The sequence below is a fragment of the Ophidiomyces ophidiicola genome (assembly GCF_022830035.1).
Source record: "Ophidiomyces ophidiicola strain CBS 122913 chromosome Unknown scaffold_4, whole genome shotgun sequence".
Lineage (NCBI taxonomy): Eukaryota > Fungi > Ascomycota > Eurotiomycetes > Onygenales > Onygenaceae > Ophidiomyces > Ophidiomyces ophidiicola.
In genome coordinates, this window is record NW_026054644.1 from 1,009,974 (window position 1) to 1,028,715 (window position 18,742).

The following is an 18,742-nucleotide window of genomic DNA, read 5'->3' on the forward strand; positions in this document are numbered from 1 at the left end:
CATATTAGGATTCGCCTTCACCGAATGCCCATCAATTTCTTTGCTTTCAAATGGCGCTGGCGCCTAGGCATTTACTAACAAGAATTTTGTCGGAGCCAGGCTCATGCGCTGCGTAATCTAAATAGGGTGCTATGTATTCTTGGTGTGCCAGGCTTATGTGATTTCGCTGTCATTTATCATACGAAAGACCGAGGGGATAGGAGCGCTTTTTATGTTGTAACGAGTCGCGCCTGTGGGATCTTCGCTTTTTCTTAAGTATTTATTGGTTGCGAACTTGCGAATGTCATCCCTGCGAGTCACTGATACATAACTAGCTTCTGTACGGAGTACTCCGTAGGGAGTTAAGGAACTAGCGGTGGTATCTAGTCAACAATAGCGCAAATGCTTTCTAACATATGTTGAATTTGAATCACTTTTTTAGCTAGGAAGAATAAAATTGCAACTATCTTATATATTGGACCGATGGACGCTACGCATACGAACGGCTCCGAAGTCCAGCCGCCTGAGAAACCTGGCAGGCCATCGCCCCGGACGTCTCCTGAACCACTTTTTGTCTACGGCTCCCTCATGGATACCGACGTTATCCAAATCGTCCTCGATCTCCCAGCACCCCCTCCCCCTCTCCGTGCCGCCAAGCTGCGAAACTACAAGATGAAGATGTGGCATATCTACCCCACCTTGGTTCCCCATGAGGGTTCAGAAGTCCACGGCCTGGTATACCCAGTGGAGCAGCCAGATCACTTTGAGCGGCTTGAGAAATACGAAACACCTGCGTATACGTGGTGTGCACGCGACGTGGAGATGGATGACGGCAGCATCGAGAGCTGCCGGGTATTTGTGTGGGCGGGGGACCCGGACAGCGATCAGCTGCATGACGGTGAATTTAGCTTAGAGGAATATCAGAATACTCACAAGCAGAGGCTATTCGGGGGAGCGTGAGTTGCATGATAAGTTAAGGCTACCGGTACCTTGCACCTTGAGGTCCGTTGATGATTGAGCCATCGCCTCGTCCAGTTGGCCCGGATCGTGATGGAAGACAACGCTTTTTTGAAGACAAGGCCGACGCAGGGACATGTAACTAAATAGACAAGCGATTCACTTAATTAGTCAATAGTATTTACAAAAATATTGAGTTGATTTGGGAGGGTTTGAAAAAAAAAAAGAATCTTGACAAGACAGGGATTCGAACCCTGGCGGGTTTCCCCAGTAGAATTCACAGCCGTTTGAGGGCTGAAGGGCACGGTTGTCCGTGCTTACTTGAGTCTACCACCTTAACCGCTCGGTCATCTTGCCTTAATATGTCATTCTCGGCGCTTTAAGATTGTTTAGAGCCAAAGTCAAACTCATCACGCTTCCATACCATTAAGCACGAATGCATTTTCGACCTCCTATTCCGGTACTTGCGATGCACATTACATGTTACATTCGAATTTAGGCATCAGCTGCTAAGGGAGCGACGTTATCGAAACAATCCGAAAAACATTAAGCTGACCCCACGTCCCATTACACAATTCCCACTACTTCTGCTTTCCGTCCAAGTCCGTGTAAAACTCATACTTAAAGGGCTTGCTAGGATCGTTGAAGCGAAGCTTTTTGTCTATTGCCGCGATGGCCTGCATGTCCTCTGCATCTAGCTTAAAGTCTGATGCGAAGTTTTGTTTGATACGATCCGGTGTTTTCGATTTCACCAATACCGAGTGGCCCTTATTGATTCCCCATGCTGCATGTTATTCCTTCCGTTAGTGGAGCATCTCAAATGGAAAAGATATTTCATGGGCTTGGCGTTGAATACACATACCAAGTGCTACCTGTGCCCCTGTGCGCTCGTGCTTCTTTGCAATCTGCACGAGAACAGAGTCTTCAATCAGTTTTCCAAACTTCTGATGTCCCACGTAAATCTCGTTCTGGTTACCGAGGGATGAATACTGTGTGACGTGGATGCCTTTGCTCTTGTGCCATTCGACAAAATCCTTTTGCTGAAGCCAAGGATGCACTTCCAACTGGTGGACAGCGGGAACAACCGAGCATTCCTTAAGCAGCCGTTCCATTTCTGCTTTGGAGAAATTGGACACCCCAATCGCCTTCGTTTTACCGGATTTTACCAGTTTCTCCATGGCTTTATACGTCTAGCACGGTGATCATTTTTATTAGCACGAACTCGAGTATTGCATCGGAGTCGCCATGACATACATCAACATAGTCAATGTTTGCATTCTTGGAATTTCCTTGGGCATCTTTTGGGAAATTTTCGTCTCCAGAAGCAAATGCCGCAGGCCAATGCATAAGGTACAAATCGAGGTGATCAACACCCAGATTCTTTAGTGATTGATCAATCGCCGTCTCTACGTCAGCTGGGTCATGTTTGTTATTCCACAGTTTGCTGGTAATGAAGAGTTGATCGCCGGGAACACCAGCCCGCTGAAGGGCTCTCCCAATTGCCTTCTCAGTTCCGTATCTGTCCATTCAACATTAACCTTCCATCCCCCTACAGATTTCTACCAGTGCACCTGCAAATCGTATGTACTCACATCGCAGCAGTATCAATATGACGATATCCAGCAGCAATTGCTGTTACAACTGCGTCCTCTTGTGCCTTTTCATCTTGCCATGTTCCAAATCCTATAGCTGGGATTTCTTGCCCAGTGTTTAGCTTGAAATGTGTGTGGCGTGTAGTCATTATGAAGAGGTAGAATTTCAAATACAATTAATCAGCCGATAAGAGAATAAAAGAAAAAGGAAGACGGCAGAATGGTGCATCTACTAAATACAGCTCGGGCTATCTACTCTGTATATGGACCCACGGAGTATGGGGGTACAGATAACGTCAGAAATTGGTAGCCAAGTTGGTAAAGTTGTAACCTTTCAGCAACCTAATGCAGCAATACAATTGGTTCAAAAGGGACTGCCAGGTTTTGTTTAAGGTATTAGCAAGAACGTGCGGGTATTATCCAGCTTTTTGTGCACTGTGAACCACTGTAGCCAGTTGCCCGTGGATGCCTGGCCTAGGTATCCTAAAAATCGTTAAAGGGTTATGGCGCATTGATCGATGCAGAGTATAAATCAGTGTGCTAAAAGTACTTTTGGCTCTGTGTGAGAGCACAAACTATCATATTTATAATGCCCCGATCCAAGCCTTCTGCCCAGCTCGATGGCTAACAGCTGCAAATTAGACCAGCATGACATTGAAGGAAAAGGGCAAAGCAATCAATACCCTGTCAAGGTGGATATCTTAAAAGTCGACCCCAAGTGACTAAATTTATATGTTCAAGAGCGGGAGCCTACATAACTACTAGTTACATATGCCATGCCTCAGCATGTCCACAGCAGGGAGGCGGTCACCGTCTGGCAAGTTCGAAGCTGCTCCGCTATCGATTCCCCGCGCCCCAACCTGAATCCTATCGTTGTTTAAGTTACCAAACCGTTCCTAGTAGCCACAGACTTTGCCTTGGCCGTGTGGCTTATCAGCTCATTATGGACAGTATACCCAGAGTATGTAGGTTCTATTTCGCCGGCGGTGCAACGGAGAGGACCGGCGTCCCAAGCATCGGCAGCTTGGCGAGCTGAGGCAAAGTCTGGGCGGACTTCTCCCCGTCCACTCCTTGCGGTGGGGGCCGTTTTGCTGCTGGCATATTTTCGCTGTTGCCTGGAAGGGGGCAGTGTATTTATGGTCTATGACATCAATTCAGTTGCGCGGTGCGCCGTCAAGAATATAGTCATGCTGCTGCAGGAGAGGAATTGGGCGACAAAAAACACTCGCCCATGTCTGTTTCTGGGGCTATCCTTCTTGGTATAAGGATGTGTTCTCCTTTAATTGAGCGGCTTTGAAGTGTGCAAGCATTCCACCAGGCCCCCCCCCCAGAGATGTGTGCATGCAGGCGACACACCACCTGGTCAAACACTAGCCTCAAACATCCTTCGGCCACAGGATACCAAACTCAACTGTCAGGAATGGTCAATTTTGAGTAAGGTTTGGGGTTTAGGACCCTTCAGCCACGACGTTTCGCCTTGGGGACCACCATGGGCACCACCCGCCAATGCCCTACGAATTGAACGGCTGGTTTTTTTCGGTTCCAGCACAGCCCTCCCCAGCGACAAGAGCTGCTAGATCTGTGCTCCAGAGTGAGCCACAGCTGACACCAAGCGAGAGCCGCGGCCTGGCCACGAGACATCCAACGATGAAATACGAAGTGGAATCAAACAAGGGATCCTTTAGATGGCTCCACCAGCCCAGGGTGATTGGAAGGGTGCAGAGACAAGGCGAGGGTGGCTTACACCGAGAATCGCCTCGCTGTGTGCTCTAGTTTCGGGTTCGGATACCAGGCAAACCTTAAGCCGCGGCCCCCTAAGGCTCTCGGCCAGTATACATAAATGAGCAAGGGGACGGCTATTTCCTTTTGTTTCGGCCCCAATTGACTCTTCAGTCACTTCAGAATACTTTCAATAATACCCCTCTTTCTTACCTACATTAGAAATTTTAATACAGAATAGCATCTGCAGAGCATCATCCGCGAGTGTTCCAACCTTGATACCCTCCAACCATCTATCAATCATGCAGTTCAAATCTCTTGCATTTTTCTTCCTTACTGCTACGGCACTCGCTACCCCTGAGGCACAGCAAAAGCGCGATGATCTCAATGATCTGTAGGTAGCAACAATCTCCTAGACATGTCCGCGCGTGCTCATTGTGACTCACTGATCAGAAAATCTCTTGTTGGTGGACTGGCTACCGCCCTACCATCAGACCTTGCAGGCATCGCCCATGATCTCAAGAGCCTCAGCAATTTCCTCCCGCCATCTGGCATCATATCTGTTCTCGCAACTGCCATTCCCCCAGGTGTCCGCAGCAGCATCGAAGCCAATCCTACCAACGCTCTTAATTTCAACAGCGAACTGCACAGCAGCCTCAAGGCAGGAAATACTCCCTCCTGGTATAATAATCTTCCATCCGATGTGAAATCCTACCTCAACCAAATCGGCGGTTTTACCCCGACGGGCAGCTCTAGCCAAACGGGCGGCTCTGCCTCCCGACCTACCAGCAATCCTAGCCAAAGCAATACACCTGCTCGAGCATCGGGTAACATTGCTCCTCGTGCCACAGGCGCTATTGCTGCCAGTTTTGCCGGTGTAGCCGGTCTCCTCGGCGTCGCGATTATGCTGTAAACAGTCAACATTCTGACTATCGATTCTGGTTTTCTCCTGAAAATGCCGCAGTGCTATGTGGGGAGAGTTATGAGGCAGGGGGGACACCTCGATATATGTAATACCCATATGTTTTTTTTTTTTTTTTTTTGATTTCGTGTATTTAGTACGATGAAGATTCTACCAACCTTTTGGCATTGTATCGACGTATGTAGATAAATGAATTTAAAATGTATGTTCCAATGTATTTTCCGAGTATCAATAATGGTGCTCTGCTGTACTCCGTACTTCGTACGTCCATCATGTTTGCATGTTTGAGGGGCTTGCTGCTTAGTCAGAGATTTTGCACCAACGGCTTTGCCACCCGCCGTATTAACCTCTTTAAATTTTCTTCCACACAAAAATCTCGTCTCTCTCCCTTAAAAGCTCAATGTCTTAAGATGTCGACCCCCTCTTGCTCTCTTTTGCACTTCATACCATTCAATATAGCAGACGGAGGTCTTGATAGCTTTTGTTTTATAAGGTATGTCTCACTTGATCTGTTGTTTTTACAGACCTTCTTGATGAGTACTTGCTTCATGAACAATCCAAATCCTACCCTTCGTGACGGACTTGACTTTTTTATACCTGATCCGACCTCACTTATGTTTTCTTCAACAACTGCACCATGAAGAAGCTGTTAACTAATACGACAATAGTAGTTTATTTGTAGCCGCTATACTCCCGCTGCCATTTATAAACAAAACTCATTATCAAAAGGTACGAATTTCTACTGGGGTTCTCTTTACCTTTACGATGATGACCACTACGACATGCAAAGGCATTCCTCAAGCTTAATCTCCATGTGGAATATGTCATGTTATAAAGTTTCAGCCTTGTCTGATCAGAGCCTTGTTGCTTTTGCTTCAATGCCTCTCTCACTATGTTGCCCACTGCAACTCTTGAATGACCGTGTCTGGACTTGACTAACGTTCTCTGTCCCTTTAGGTATGACTTGGAATTTTTGCCGCCCTGAATACTCTCAGCACTATATGCTCTTTCATGAGGAACACTTGAACGAACGGGCGGACAGAGTGCCCTCTTCTTCTGTCATGCATTAAACGCAGACTGTACAATCCTGCAGCTGATAGGTAGTTGGGAGGCTTGTTGAGATCTCGTCAGCTGATTGTGGCATCGCTTCATTTGTAACATTATGCATTAGGCCCCCACGATTGATGTGCTGACACTTTTCTCACGATTAGGTACGGTGCAAATCTTCTAATTAGACATCTTTCTACACCGCATATCATCTTTTTCTATGATGAACATTATTCACACTGTTTGATCCTGGCATAATTGTTGGGGTATGAACTTATAACACTGAAAATTCTGATTTAATGAGGTATGCTAAATATTCTTACTTCTCACCTATATTACGAAGCTAACGAGGGGGCTGAAAAGCCTGACATTTAGATGATATTACTTGTCCTACTTCTACATGGATATCTTGAAATTGTTTGGTTTGAATGAAACTGACAATATCATTAGGTAGGACCGATCGTAACTTGGTATTATTGTAGTTGTGTATGTCCGGTACGTGGACTTCTGTGCTATTTCCGTGCTTTACCATCAACTCAACCTTTTTTGTCAAGTATGATGAACTCTTGATTATTGTTCTATCACTGAGTTCTACCTTGAAGAACAACATTCACCTTGGAGACCTGATCATTCCCATACCTACTTCATATCGTCTCGACGCTTATATAAACTCCTTGACTAACGGAAGCATTAGAACATACCTATCAACTTGTTAATGGTTAGATCATTACTAGCTGGATTTATGACTAGACTTGACATTGAAAATCTATTTGAATATGATATGACTTTACCACTTCCAGCTGCTACATTGTGTCGTAACTACTACCATATTAATTATCTTCGTAATATAGCCACATTGCCAATGACTTCGTGTTAGAACGACATATTTTATTCCCCAGAACCTGCGACGAATGACGGAGTAGTTCCATACAATGCCGCAGGAGAATTGCGGCCGGCGGATCGGGACAATGATGATCCTTTCGTATGTACTCCACACCTCGATATTGTACACCGTAGTTCGAAGCTTCCCCGAAGTTCAGAATGTTCAAAGCCGTAAAAAGGTAGTATTGCTCCTGCTACGGCACCTGGGGGTGAAATCTGTGATATTAGATACAGCTCCAATGGCACACTCGAAACGCAACACTTCTCTTCCCCATTTCACCTCTTATGAACGGTCTCTTCTCCGGTCCACCTGGGGAACCCAAAGTGCCAGACTATCACGAGAATCGTTTCTTCCATTTTCGTCTTGCAGACTCTGTCTTCTTCCAGCTCGCGCGCCGGTAGTTGCATGTGCCACGAATGGCGATTTGTTTTGCCGAGAATGTGCCGTCAATGACCTCCTTGCGCAAAGAAAGGAAATCAAACGATTAGAAAAAGAGAGACAATTGGAGAAACAGGAAAATGAGGAAAATGAGAAGCGGATATTGGAAGAAGCTAAGGAGAGGGAGTTGAGAGAGTTTGAGATGATAAGCATAGGCCTCGAGGATCGGAAGAGAAAGCTCCACGATCGAGATCATGCCAGAGGGGGAAACATGGATAACACCCAAGAGCCGTCTGCTAAGAAAAAAAAGGGATTTCAGCTGGATGAATCGGAACTAAAACGCATCGCGAGCGAGGAGAGGGACAGAGTTAGGAAGCAGATTGAGTTGGAAAGGGTAACTACTGGAGCCTCTGTCTACCTAAATTGGATATTAATGAGAATTGATGCTCCAGAGCGAGTCCTCAAAACCACAAATGCCTTCTTTCTGGATTCCTGCGTTAACACCAAGTACAGAAAATGGTGCAGGGGACTCGAAACCTGCGAAACTCAGCCCTATTTGTCCCGCATCTACCCCTACAAACAAGCACGGATACGCCCTCAAGTCCCTCGTCACAGTGAATTTCACAGAAGAGAAGGATGAAAAATCCGATGAAATGGTGCGGATATGTCCGTCATGTAAACGAGCATTAAGCAATGGCGTCAAGGCAATGCGTAAGTAGCAATTGGGATAAAGGTCGTCGCTGTAGCTTACACATCTAGTGACAAAACCCTGCGGGCATGTTATCTGCAAGCCATGTGTAGATAAATTCATGACGCCACATAAAGATCCCGATCCGCATGCGAAAAATTCAGAGGAGGCTGAGCTCTATGGCAAAATGCTCTGTTATGTTTGCGAAACAGACATCACAGAGGAAAAGCTGAAAAAGGAAAGTAAGAAACATAAGGACAAGGATAAAATACGGCCGGGCCTTGTCGAGATCAGCAGCGAAGGCACCGGATTTGCGGGGGGAGGAACGAATTTCGCAAAAAAAGCTGGCACGGCGTTTCAATGCTGACGACAGCGTGCTTATATACTACACCGGCAATGGAGCCTGGTTGATCAAGTCTCCATCATATGATACACTATAATCAAAATCATATCCCGAGATGTACTACATACAAAAACACAGACAACACCATATAATGCCAAACGTTTATGACGATGACAACGCCTTTTTATTGCTTACTTTGTTGAACTCTCGCACCGTAATCTCGCATTTTATTTCCTGACATAAACGTTTCTTTCTGTTCGTAGTTAATTGTGAGGCAAACTCCAAGCCGCTAGCTCGCTCAATCGCCTCCAAGGGAACCTCGAAATCAGCCAGGCTCTTTTCGTTTGGAATCCTGGCGTTTGGTAGGACAAATGCGCCTAGGCTAACATTTCCTCCGGTCTTCCCGTCTTCTGCAAAGATAACTTTGTAGAAATGAGTCGGAACGGCAACGTTTGGTGGGTTTCCAATGACTTCGTAGGAAACCCTCCACTTCCCATCCGCTGGATCTTTCTTAGGTAAATATAAAGGGCCTGTCACTACCCGGACGGAAGGATACTTTCTTGTCAATCCACGACAAAACTCCTCGAAATGCGCCCAGTAGTCACGGTTGAAGCCCTCGCCCACTTGTGGGCACATATTTGCCAACGAGAATGTTGAGTCCATGGCCTCCTGGCTCCATTTGGCATCTGCCGCGGGAACCTGGTGACCACGGTCGTATCCCGAACGAAAATAGTCACTCAGTTTGGCGCGAAACATGGGTGGGATACTCTGTTCCTCGTAAAAGTTGCTGTGTTTCCGATCCCCACTGTTGAGCTTAAGGGATTCGGTTGTGATGTGCTCTGCCACCCAGGAAGGATTACGCGTGCGTCTGTCGTATGCGCTTGCGAGAGGAAGGCTATTCACATTATCTGCGATGGGGCCGGGAAACCCGTACTGGAAGAGGCCGGCAGGGTCGACGGGCGACTGAAGCCGGGAGGGGAGCTGCGGGGCGGACGGGCGGGGGACAGCGGCAGGGCTGGGAGGTTTTGTTAATGTTGGAGGAGCAGAGGGCGCCAACTGCTGCTGGCGAGAGGTCTTGGCTGAATAGACAAGTGCGGTGATGCCAGCGCCGGTAGCAGCGCCAGCCGCAGCGATCAGGGCGAAGGTTGCCTTGGACATAACGGTCAAGAACGAGTGGGGTGTTGGAAAGAATGTAAGCGGGTCATGTACCCAGAGACAGGTGGCACAAATTCCCCGGCGCTGTCTGCTGAGATCTCCTGGCTACCGCAGCTGCAACAACCCTGCCGTCGTCGTCGTCGTCGTGTCGACCTCACGCGCTTAGCTTTGCAGCAGAAAAAGCGCGACGCGAGGCGGCCAATCAGAGTCGGTTCCTTGCGCTAGAGCCTTGACCAATCAGCGCTCCTTGCATAATCTGATTACTAATCCAGTGATAGCGCCGGCGTCTTCCCCGCGGGGACCTTGTGGGCTCGCTAGCTCTTTCGGGCAAGAGGCCCACTTGACTGTCGCCCGAACGCCCCTCGCCGGCATACAGCCTCGCCGAAACTGCAACCACGGCGTTTCAGGCAGTCTCTCTGCCGCCACTGCTCCGTACTCCCTCCCGCTCTTCCAAATCGCAGTAGCTTTGACTCTTCCACTCGTTTACGTGACCCGGGTGGATATCTCTGACGTTAGTACTTCGTATATACATACATGCTCTAACGTTTATGGTGCCGCTTCTCTGCCAGTTAGCTCTATGCGAGATTCTATTGCGGTTTCAATGGCGCTGCCTACCGGGTTGGATCTCGGCAACGACACTCGAGGATGGATTATGAGCTGTGTTAGTGGTATAGGTGCGTTTTACCCGTGGTTCTTTTCATGGGCCGGCACTAAGAGTCTCTGGTAGCTTGTGTACTCGGCTCGTTGATCATATGCGTGGATGTTGTCGCGCCATTGTGTTTAGGGAAGAGGAAATTTCAGATTGTTGAGAACGATGTTTTTCTCGCGTCCTCTATGAGCTTAAGTGCCGGTGTCTTGGTGCGTGAGATGGATCAGGTTTTGATTTGCCCATCATTCTAACAGCATATACGGAGTGCAGCTTTTCACTTCACTATATAGCATGCTCCCAACCTCCAGGGACTACCTTACCCGTGCTGGTTATTCCTCCGGCATTGCAGCTTTTATGTTGATAGGGCTGTTTCTCCTTGGTGTGGTGGGGATCAAAGTGGTGTCAGGCTTTATACACCAGCATATTCCTTCCCATGTGGTGGCATGTGCGCATTCCCATGAAGAAAACAATGACCATATGAACAATGACATTCATGACATTGAATGCGCGCCTGGCCTAGTAAATTCTTGTTCTGCCACCCTTGAACAATCCACGGAGCAAACCCCCTTATTATCGACCCCTGCAGCTAGTGATTCCATGGCGTCACAGCCCCAACACCCCTCATCGCATGAGGAAAATGCACAGCTACCAAAAAATCGTGTCTCCTCAGTCAAATCATTTTTTTCACGACGTATCAGTGGCATTGTAGGTGTGCGGAAGACAATGTGTGACAAAAATGGCCCGTGTTATGGTCTTTCTCAAGCTTGCGGCCAAGAATGCTTGAAAATAAGCCATCACAAGGATCCGGAGGGATCCATAAGGCCCACTATGGTTCAGCACCATAGCCTTCCTACCCCGTTACCAACCGAAGGATCGAGCTTGTCAGAAGCTACAACACCATCCTTCCCTATACAACAGTTCCCGCCCGATGATCTTGGAACTCGCAGTTCACCATCTATCATGTTCGAAACTGTATCTGACGATGCCCTTCCACCTACCGCCCAAAACAGAAGAGTTACGGATACCAACCGACCCTCCCTTAATGAAAGCTCCACTGCTCTGCCTCACCAAGCGAAGAATCATCACCACCACGTTCCCCAAAACGCATTCCTGTCGATTGGGTTACAGACGTCACTCGCTATCGCTCTTCATAAGCTTCCTGAAGGATTCATCACATACGCTACAAACCATACAAATCCCACGCTGGGGTGGTCTGTTTTTGTTGCCCTTTCTGTCCATAATATCACGGAAGGCTTTGCGATGGCCCTTCCACTTTTCTTGGCCCTGAGGTCTAGATTGAGAGCGGTTTTTTGGTCCAGCCTTCTGGGGGGTGTTAGTCAACCCGCGGGAGCAGGATTAGCCGCGCTGTGGATCTGGGGCGTTCAGAGAAGCAACGCGCGTGATAGAGGAGATACGGACGACCCTGACGGCGTGTCTTGGGCTGTATACGGAGGGATGTTTGCTGCGACAGCTGGTGTGATGACTAATGTTGCTCTTCAGCTGTTTTCAGAGGGACTTGTACTGTCACATAATCAGAATCTTTGTATCGGATTCGCAATTGCTGGCATGGGAATTTTAGGGCTAAGCTTTGCTCTGACGGCCTAAATAGTATATGAATTGGTGTTATACTACTCTGCAAGCGTTGGCGATTAGATTTTGCTCTGTATAGTTGGATCACTTGCGTCCATTTTAGATTGATAGATAAGACAGCTCTGCCATGCCTATGAAATATTTTCTCTTTTTCTTTTTGCTGCCTTGAAACCTGAGCACTCCGTATTGATATCGTCAAGGAATCGAAAATAGTAGTGATATTTGTCAGTGACCCGATGATATAATCACTGAAGGATATTTGCTGCCTCCATTCGTCCACACACCGGCTATGCAAAATAGGGGCTCCATAAAGATCGACAAAATTCCTAGATTACCTACCTTTTCTAAGATTTGGCTTGTTCTCTCTCTCTCTTTCGAGCAAGATAACGCTCCCTGGCACTCATCACGTCACTGTCTGTCTTCTTGCTTTTAGTCTTCTCTACCAACTCCTTCGCTCGAGCTTCTTCCTCCTCTTGTTCTTTGCGCATCCTCTCCTCCAGCTGTGCAGTCACCATTTCGGTCTGGCGAGCTCGCTGCTGTGAGCGGGCAGATGGTGTCTGCCCAAAGCGACTTCCTTGTAGCTGCTGCTCGCGTGATTCAGCATTTGATTGGGCCGGTATAACTTTTGACTTGGGCTTAGTGGCAACATTTAATCCGGCAGAAAGTAGCTGCCGTTTATCAACCACTTCTCCTTCATCGTTAACAATGATGTTAGCGCCTCGCGAATTAAGCTCCGCGGCAACCTGTGCTGAGGACTTTTCTTCGTCTTCTTCTTTGGCTTTATCTTGTACTTTATCTTTGTTTTTCACTGCATCTCCTGCAGCTTTAACCGCTTCTTCGTGTCTTCGCCCATCCCTCTCTAGCATATCTTTATAAAATCCCATCATACCAAGGCCCTTTTTTCTCCTTGCTTCTTCCTCTTTTTCTCTAACAGCCTCTTCGGCTTCAATTCGCTTCACCTCTTCCTGCTGCGCTTTATACGCGGCTGTGACAAATTTCTCTTTATCAGCAAACTCATCGCCCTCGGCTTCACGCTCACGAGCTAGTAGCTTGTCACGCGCACGGAGTTGATCACGCTTGCGCACTTCAGCACTTCGAAGTAAAGACGTCATGTATTTTGGACCCGAAGGAGCAGTTGTGGTGGGAGATTCAGGTTTAGCGGGCTTAGAGTGGATGGAGTCATAGACGGAGTCATATTCATAAATCCCGGAATCAACGGAAGTAGCGGTCTTCGAATATTTATTGCTGCTATGAAGAGAGGAGAGGTTGGTGTAGTCTTTATCTTTTTTCCCTAATATATCTTGAAAAGTATTGCTCTGGGTTGTCTTTTGATGCCTCTTCGAGGTTGGCTCGGCTTGCGGTTGACTGTTTGGGGAAACCAGCCCACCGAGGGTTGTGATCTCTTCATGAGCGGTTGATTGTAAGGTCCCATCGTCACTTTCGGAATCGGAATCAAAGATGGTCTTTTTTCGCTTCTTCGTCGCTAGCGGTTCTTTGGAGGCTGCGGAGGGCCTTTTATTCGAAGCAAGATTAAGTCCATATGAGAGTGTGGGCGGCGGCATCTTCAATATTATCTTTGCCAAATGGATGAAAGTGATTCCAGGCGCAAAAAGCGGCAACTAACCAAAGCAGCAGCAGGATCCACACCTCGGACCTACAAAATTCCGATTTCCTGCCTGTGAAACTAGTGTGGCCAGGCCCAACATCGTTTCTCCGCAATAGCTCCTGGCCCAAAGACCACACCACTCTCTACAGCGCGCCCTCGTCCAAGTTTAACGAGCAGCGCAATCAAGCAGTGCACACCTTTCTTGCTAATTATCTCAGAACTTCAAATACTCAAGCATCTACGTCGAACATGTCTTATTACTTTACCATTCTATCTCCCACTGACGCTCCGCTTTTTAGTCAAGAGTTTGGCACCTCGAAGACCGGTGGTGATGGGGCCTCAAGATTCCGTTTCCCTGATAACGCGCAGTACATGAATCAATTCATTGTTCATGCTAGTCTAGATATCGTGGAGGAGGTACAATGGACCAACGGTGCCATGTATGCGACTGCTCCTTTCCTTCTTGACTTTCCTGTATGGCTAGCTAACTGCTATTTCATTCATGCGTTAGGTACTTGAAGCATGTTGACACCTATCCTCCTGCTTCAGCATACGTCTCTGCTTTCTTAACCGGTACCGGTGTACGATTCATTCTTCTCCACCAACCGCTACTTCCTTCATCATCCAATGCTCTCTCGGGTGGCGGCCGCGCATCGTCTTCATCCATTGCAAATAATCCTACATCTCCACAGACCGAAGAGGCTATACGACAATTTATGAACGAAATATACGAGAATTGGGTAAAAACAGTGATGAGTCCATTTTATGGAAGAGGCATGGAAATTACCAGCCCTGTCTTTCGGAATAAAGTATTGGCGGCAGGGAAGAAATGGCTATAGCTCGAGGAATGTGTCGCGTTCGCATACATATGCCAAATGCGGGTGCAATTCACTCAAACAATCTCAAGTTCAACAATGGTAAAATCAATTCAAGAGCATGGGCGAGGAGAAACAAAATTACTATTTTACAGAATAATGTTTCAATAACCAAGAGGACGATAAAATTTCACGATTGATGATCCAAACCGTTCAAACGCCTCATTATTTCATCGCAAGAAATTGTGCTGTTTACCAACGGCGACAAATATGGAAATTTCATGACACACCAGTCATTTGCGGCGCAAGCCTTTTAACGGTTGTCGATCTAAAATTTTCCACAGCCCGAACCACGTCGCCAAGTTTGCCAACAGCGCCAAGAATGCCCCCTTCTTTCTTCACGGACTCGCAAACAGCCAGCGGGGAATTCGGCTCATGAGCCATTGTCCCATCTTCTACAAGGAGGCAGTCAAACCCGCGATCATTTGCCTCCCTCATGATTGTTGACACTGCCACGTCTGTCATGAGGCCAACAAGAACCAGATTTTTGATGCCTTTATTTCGCAGAAGGAGCTCGAAATCCGTGTGCATAAAAGCTCCACGGCCAGGTTTATCGATTACCGGCTCACCGGGGATAGGATAGAGCTCGGCTATAGTATCATGTCCCGGTTCTCCGCGTATTAAGAATTTGCCAAGAGGCCCATCTGCGCCGATCCCCAGACCGGAGGGATTGTTGCAAGATCTAAAACTTTCGCGAGTGGAGAGAGTGGAAAGGTCGCGACGATGGCCTAGTATTCTCAGCGAACTTACGCAATAGAATATGCCTTATATATGGTGAGTGTATACCTTCGCGAGTATGGTAGACTGGAAATCCACCATGTCTAAATGCATTCAACAGCCGCTGCAATCTCGGCACAAGAATTTGGGTGCCGCTGATATCATAACCCTGATACTCCATATATCCGCCAGGTGAACAAACTATGATTGGGTGAATTAGTTCTTTCTCATCCCATGTTCTATACATTACATTGCACATACAATCGCGTTGCATATCAATAACAACTAGTGCGGTGGTGAACGGGGTAAAAGTAGCATCGTGTGGCCAATCATAAGGAATAGCATTAATTTGACCTTTTTTTACCCGGCTTTGGGGAGCAGGTCGTGGCTTTTCGGTGACAGGACCGTGGTTATGAGTAGGGTTCAGTACCGTAAGCGTCCATATGCCCGGATTTCCCGCGGCAACCATCATGAATGGGCAGTCCATAAGACGGGAGGTTCGTTTTCGTTTGCGAGTTTCCTCGGTAAGGCCGTTCCGCGGCCTGTATTGGCCACCGCGGTCACATCGTAGCCATACTTTGGCTGTACGGCCTGGTTTCTTCTCTGTTGGGGTACTCGATGACTTGACCACCACATTATATCCATGCGCTTTGCCATGTGCCTGTACAGAAGCCAGTAGAGTTGCGCGGTCAGGGTACGTGCCTTCTGGAGGTGGAAGCAAATCCATTGAGATATCGGCAATATCCTGGAGGTCACTGGGAGCATCAAGGCTCAAATCGGTTGTGTCTGCCATGCTGCCGTCGTCGGCCACCCCGCGAGACAGGACAGCGCTTTCTTAAGCTAGTTAGCATGATGCAAGGAAATTGGGACAGAAGTCGAAAAGAGCAATGAAACAAGCACAATTGGTTTCTCAAGGTTCACGAAGTAGGGAGTTAAGCATCGTGCGTGGTGATAGTGGTTCAACAGAGAGCAGGTCTAAACAAAGGAAGTACGCAAGTATGTAGAGCCCGCGAATACTTGACCGGTTCAAAAAGCGGAGTCAAGCAACAAAAGCCCAGTCACTTAAGGCACAAGCGTGGAAATAGAAGGCTTACCAAAGTTGATTCCAGTCGACAGGCGGATGTGGTGTCCGATGCAGATGGATTGCTGGCTTGACGAGACGTAGCTCGTAATGTGCACGTCACCCAGACTGGCGTTTTAACCTTTTTCGACTGGGCAGGTCAGGTGACTATGATCTCCGCTTGCGCTAGGCCGCTCTAAGCTTGGAGCCGTTGTCACGTCGCCCAGGTTATGTAAGCCCCGCCTATTGGGTGTCAACAGACCCAAAACATCATGGCTGACGTTGACGACGAGGCATGCTGGAAGAACACCGCGCCACGGAACGAGCCATGGGCAACAGGTAGCTAGCAGTGCTAGGTAAGTAGGACCCCAGTGTGCGTTGTTATCTGAGTGCTGCACCGCCTGCGGAGAGCTCTTGGACTGGGTGGCTGTACTCCATGCTGTCGGGGTAATTAGTTACAGGGCACATCCGCTGGCATCATCCCTTTCAATAACTGTTTCATATCCCCTTTTCTCACGACCACAGCCCATCAAAAACCAGGAGGCCTATGAGCTAGGCTGCTTTTTGCGGTACTAGCGATATCCCTCCATCGCGCCTTATCGTCGGTATATCCCACGTCGCATACTTAACATCCCCGCAAGCTACGTCTTACTGATCGCAATGCCTGACGAATCAATATCTTCGCTACCGGATGACTCAAAATCCCCCAACGATGCTATCGCATACTACAAAGCGCAATACGAGCAGCTGGAGGTCGAACTAGCCGAGTTCCAAACCTCCAGTCGAGAGCTGGAAGCTGAGCTGGAGAAAGATATCGAAGCCTCTGAAAAGCGGGAAAGGAAGTTAAAGGAGAAAGCTGAAAGTTTAGGTTTTGAGGTAGAGGAGTGGAAGGTAAAAGCTAGCCATTTTGTCGAACAGATAATACCCGAATCAGCGAAAGAAGCTGACATGAGTCTGGTAGACAAAGTACAAGCAGGCAAAGTCGGAAGCCAACTCGGCGCAGAATACTCTCCAAAGGGAGGTAACGACCCTAAGAGAAGCCAACAGAACCCTCCAGTTAAAGCTACGAGATATAGAGGTGGTAAACGATGATTTTGAACGGCAGGCTCGTCATACTACCTCCTCGCTGGAGGACCTAGAATCTAAGTACAACGTGGCAATCGAACGGGGGGTACTCCTTGAAGAAGAGATTAAGCATGGAGAAAAGGAGCGAGAGTCGTTGCGAATCGATGCTCAGCGCCTACGCGACGAGCTATCTGACTTGAAAGTTGAGACACACATCGCTCAAGAAAAGCTTCGCAAAGCCGAGTCGACTGTAAGAAGGAGGAACAGAGATTTCTCTATCTCATCAACAACTTCCAATATCTATGCGGAACGCTCGCCAACAACAACAGCAACAACTACGGCGTCCTCGCCATCCATCACAACCCCAATAACAAAATCTATATCCTCTGTTAACTCTGACGACGTTACGCCCCCCTCACCACCGTGCTCTGAACAATCTACTTCGATTTACAAAACGCCTGCAACTCCAACCTTGACACGTCCGAGAACCTCTATATCAGAATTAAAGTCCTTCCAAAAATTTTCTCCACAGTCTCGAGGCCCACGCCACTCTCGCGGCCCCTCTGCCCCCGCGCAGAATGGCCGAAATACGCCGAACTTATACTACCGGCGTTCTAGCACGGCTACTACATCATCAAATAATTCGTTACCGAGATCTGGCTCGTTATATCAGATCCGCGGACTTATTGGGAAGATGCAAAAGCTTGAGGAACGGGTTCATTCTGCAAGATCAAGACTTCCCGCTCCAGCAGGGACACCCCCTAAGGTATCTCCTCGGGCGAGTACCATTTTAGGGCAGACATATCTTCCTTCTACCGTGACAATGAGAAATGCAAGAAAACGGGTGAGCGGCGGCATTACCAGTTTTAGGGATGGAGAAGTCACACCCTCTCGCGTACCACAAAGCCGGACCTCCTTCAGTATTCCGCAATCGGCGCCTCCACGATCACGGCCCATCGATAGTCGACCAAGCAGCCGCGCCAGTGTTTCCAGTCGTTATTCGACGAGTCAAAATTCCGGCCCTATCCCATTCCGGCGTCCTGAGAGCCGTCAGAGTTTTTCCAGAGCATCGGTAACGTCGCACTCTACGACGGATGCCGAAAGTAGACGACCGAGGTCATCACTCAGTAACTACAATCCATCAACCAATATGTCCTACATTCATGAGCATGAGGCAGATGTATCCACGCCGACGCCACGACCCACTGTGCTCACTGGACGGGAATTCCCCGCATCAGGCATTCCAACAGCGCCAGGCATCAAAAAGCGACAGAGTGCAGGATCTACAGCAGCTATTCTAGCGCACGGACGGCGCATCAGTCAAAGCTTAAGTCGCCGAGAAGGTGAAATGTTACTACCGGACCGGACAGCTGAGGTTAGCGAGTTAGGAGAGACATACTAGTTTTGAGAATGCCGACTCCTTTCTTTGTCCGGTTTTCTTTGCATCATTCTGCCTTTTTTTTAGGGCCAATATTCACGGCGCGATGATATTTACGGCTGGCATCTACTGGGATTTT

General features: G+C 48.0%; 10 protein-coding genes and 1 non-coding gene across 11 annotated transcripts; 6 read left to right on the forward strand and 5 right to left on the reverse strand.

Moving 5' to 3' along the window:
* Positions 1-462: 462 nt before the first annotated feature.
* On the forward strand, positions 463-939 carry LOZ57_001777 (uncharacterized protein; the record flags this gene model as incomplete). The annotated part of the gene is made up of 1 exon (XM_049250860.1): positions 463-939. One exon carries the CDS (start codon positions 463-465, stop codon positions 937-939), a length of 477 nt encoding a protein of 158 aa, XP_049110444.1.
* A 229-nt stretch (positions 940-1,168) lies between these two features.
* On the reverse strand, positions 1,169-1,293 carry LOZ57_001778. Its single transcript has one exon. It is a non-coding gene; the product is annotated as a tRNA-Leu (tRNA).
* A 224-nt stretch (positions 1,294-1,517) lies between these two features.
* LOZ57_001779 (uncharacterized protein) lies at positions 1,518-2,677 on the reverse strand (the record flags this gene model as incomplete). The annotated part of the gene is made up of 4 exons (XM_049250861.1): positions 1,518-1,720; positions 1,799-2,126; positions 2,191-2,455; positions 2,529-2,677. 4 exons carry the CDS (start codon positions 2,675-2,677, stop codon positions 1,518-1,520), a joined length of 945 nt encoding a protein of 314 aa, XP_049110445.1.
* Positions 2,678-4,549: 1,872 nt separating this feature from the next.
* On the forward strand, positions 4,550-5,160 carry LOZ57_001780 (uncharacterized protein; the record flags this gene model as incomplete). The annotated part of the gene is made up of 2 exons (XM_049250862.1): positions 4,550-4,641; positions 4,701-5,160. 2 exons carry the CDS (start codon positions 4,550-4,552, stop codon positions 5,158-5,160), a joined length of 552 nt encoding a protein of 183 aa, XP_049110446.1.
* A 2,177-nt stretch (positions 5,161-7,337) lies between these two features.
* Positions 7,338-8,532, forward strand: LOZ57_001781 (uncharacterized protein; the record flags this gene model as incomplete). Its single annotated transcript, XM_049250863.1, has 3 exons — positions 7,338-7,871; positions 7,930-8,188; positions 8,237-8,532. The coding sequence occupies 3 exons, from the start codon at positions 7,338-7,340 to the stop codon at positions 8,530-8,532; spliced, it is 1,089 nt and encodes a 362-aa protein (XP_049110447.1).
* Positions 8,533-8,670: 138 nt separating this feature from the next.
* On the reverse strand, positions 8,671-9,666 carry NUC1 (nuclease; the record flags this gene model as incomplete). Its single annotated transcript, XM_049250864.1, has 1 exon — positions 8,671-9,666. One exon carries the CDS (start codon positions 9,664-9,666, stop codon positions 8,671-8,673), a length of 996 nt encoding a protein of 331 aa, XP_049110448.1.
* A 1,000-nt stretch (positions 9,667-10,666) lies between these two features.
* ZRT3 (Zinc transporter) lies at positions 10,667-11,917 on the forward strand (the record flags this gene model as incomplete). The annotated part of the gene is made up of 1 exon (XM_049250865.1): positions 10,667-11,917. One exon carries the CDS (start codon positions 10,667-10,669, stop codon positions 11,915-11,917), a length of 1,251 nt encoding a protein of 416 aa, XP_049110449.1.
* Positions 11,918-12,246: 329 nt separating this feature from the next.
* Positions 12,247-13,464, reverse strand: LOZ57_001784 (uncharacterized protein; the record flags this gene model as incomplete). The annotated part of the gene is made up of 1 exon (XM_049250866.1): positions 12,247-13,464. One exon carries the CDS (start codon positions 13,462-13,464, stop codon positions 12,247-12,249), a length of 1,218 nt encoding a protein of 405 aa, XP_049110450.1.
* A 293-nt stretch (positions 13,465-13,757) lies between these two features.
* TRS20 (TRAPP subunit) lies at positions 13,758-14,347 on the forward strand (the record flags this gene model as incomplete). The annotated part of the gene is made up of 2 exons (XM_049250867.1): positions 13,758-13,948; positions 14,020-14,347. The coding sequence occupies 2 exons, from the start codon at positions 13,758-13,760 to the stop codon at positions 14,345-14,347; spliced, it is 519 nt and encodes a 172-aa protein (XP_049110451.1).
* Positions 14,348-14,602: 255 nt separating this feature from the next.
* On the reverse strand, positions 14,603-15,893 carry LOZ57_001786 (uncharacterized protein; the record flags this gene model as incomplete). Its single annotated transcript, XM_049250868.1, has 3 exons — positions 14,603-15,111; positions 15,170-15,301; positions 15,362-15,893. 3 exons carry the CDS (start codon positions 15,891-15,893, stop codon positions 14,603-14,605), a joined length of 1,173 nt encoding a protein of 390 aa, XP_049110452.1.
* A 927-nt stretch (positions 15,894-16,820) lies between these two features.
* Positions 16,821-18,627, forward strand: NDE1_2 (NADH:ubiquinone oxidoreductase; the record flags this gene model as incomplete). The annotated part of the gene is made up of 2 exons (XM_049250869.1): positions 16,821-17,051; positions 17,122-18,627. The coding sequence occupies 2 exons, from the start codon at positions 16,821-16,823 to the stop codon at positions 18,625-18,627; spliced, it is 1,737 nt and encodes a 578-aa protein (XP_049110453.1).
* Positions 18,628-18,742: the final 115 nt, after the last annotated feature.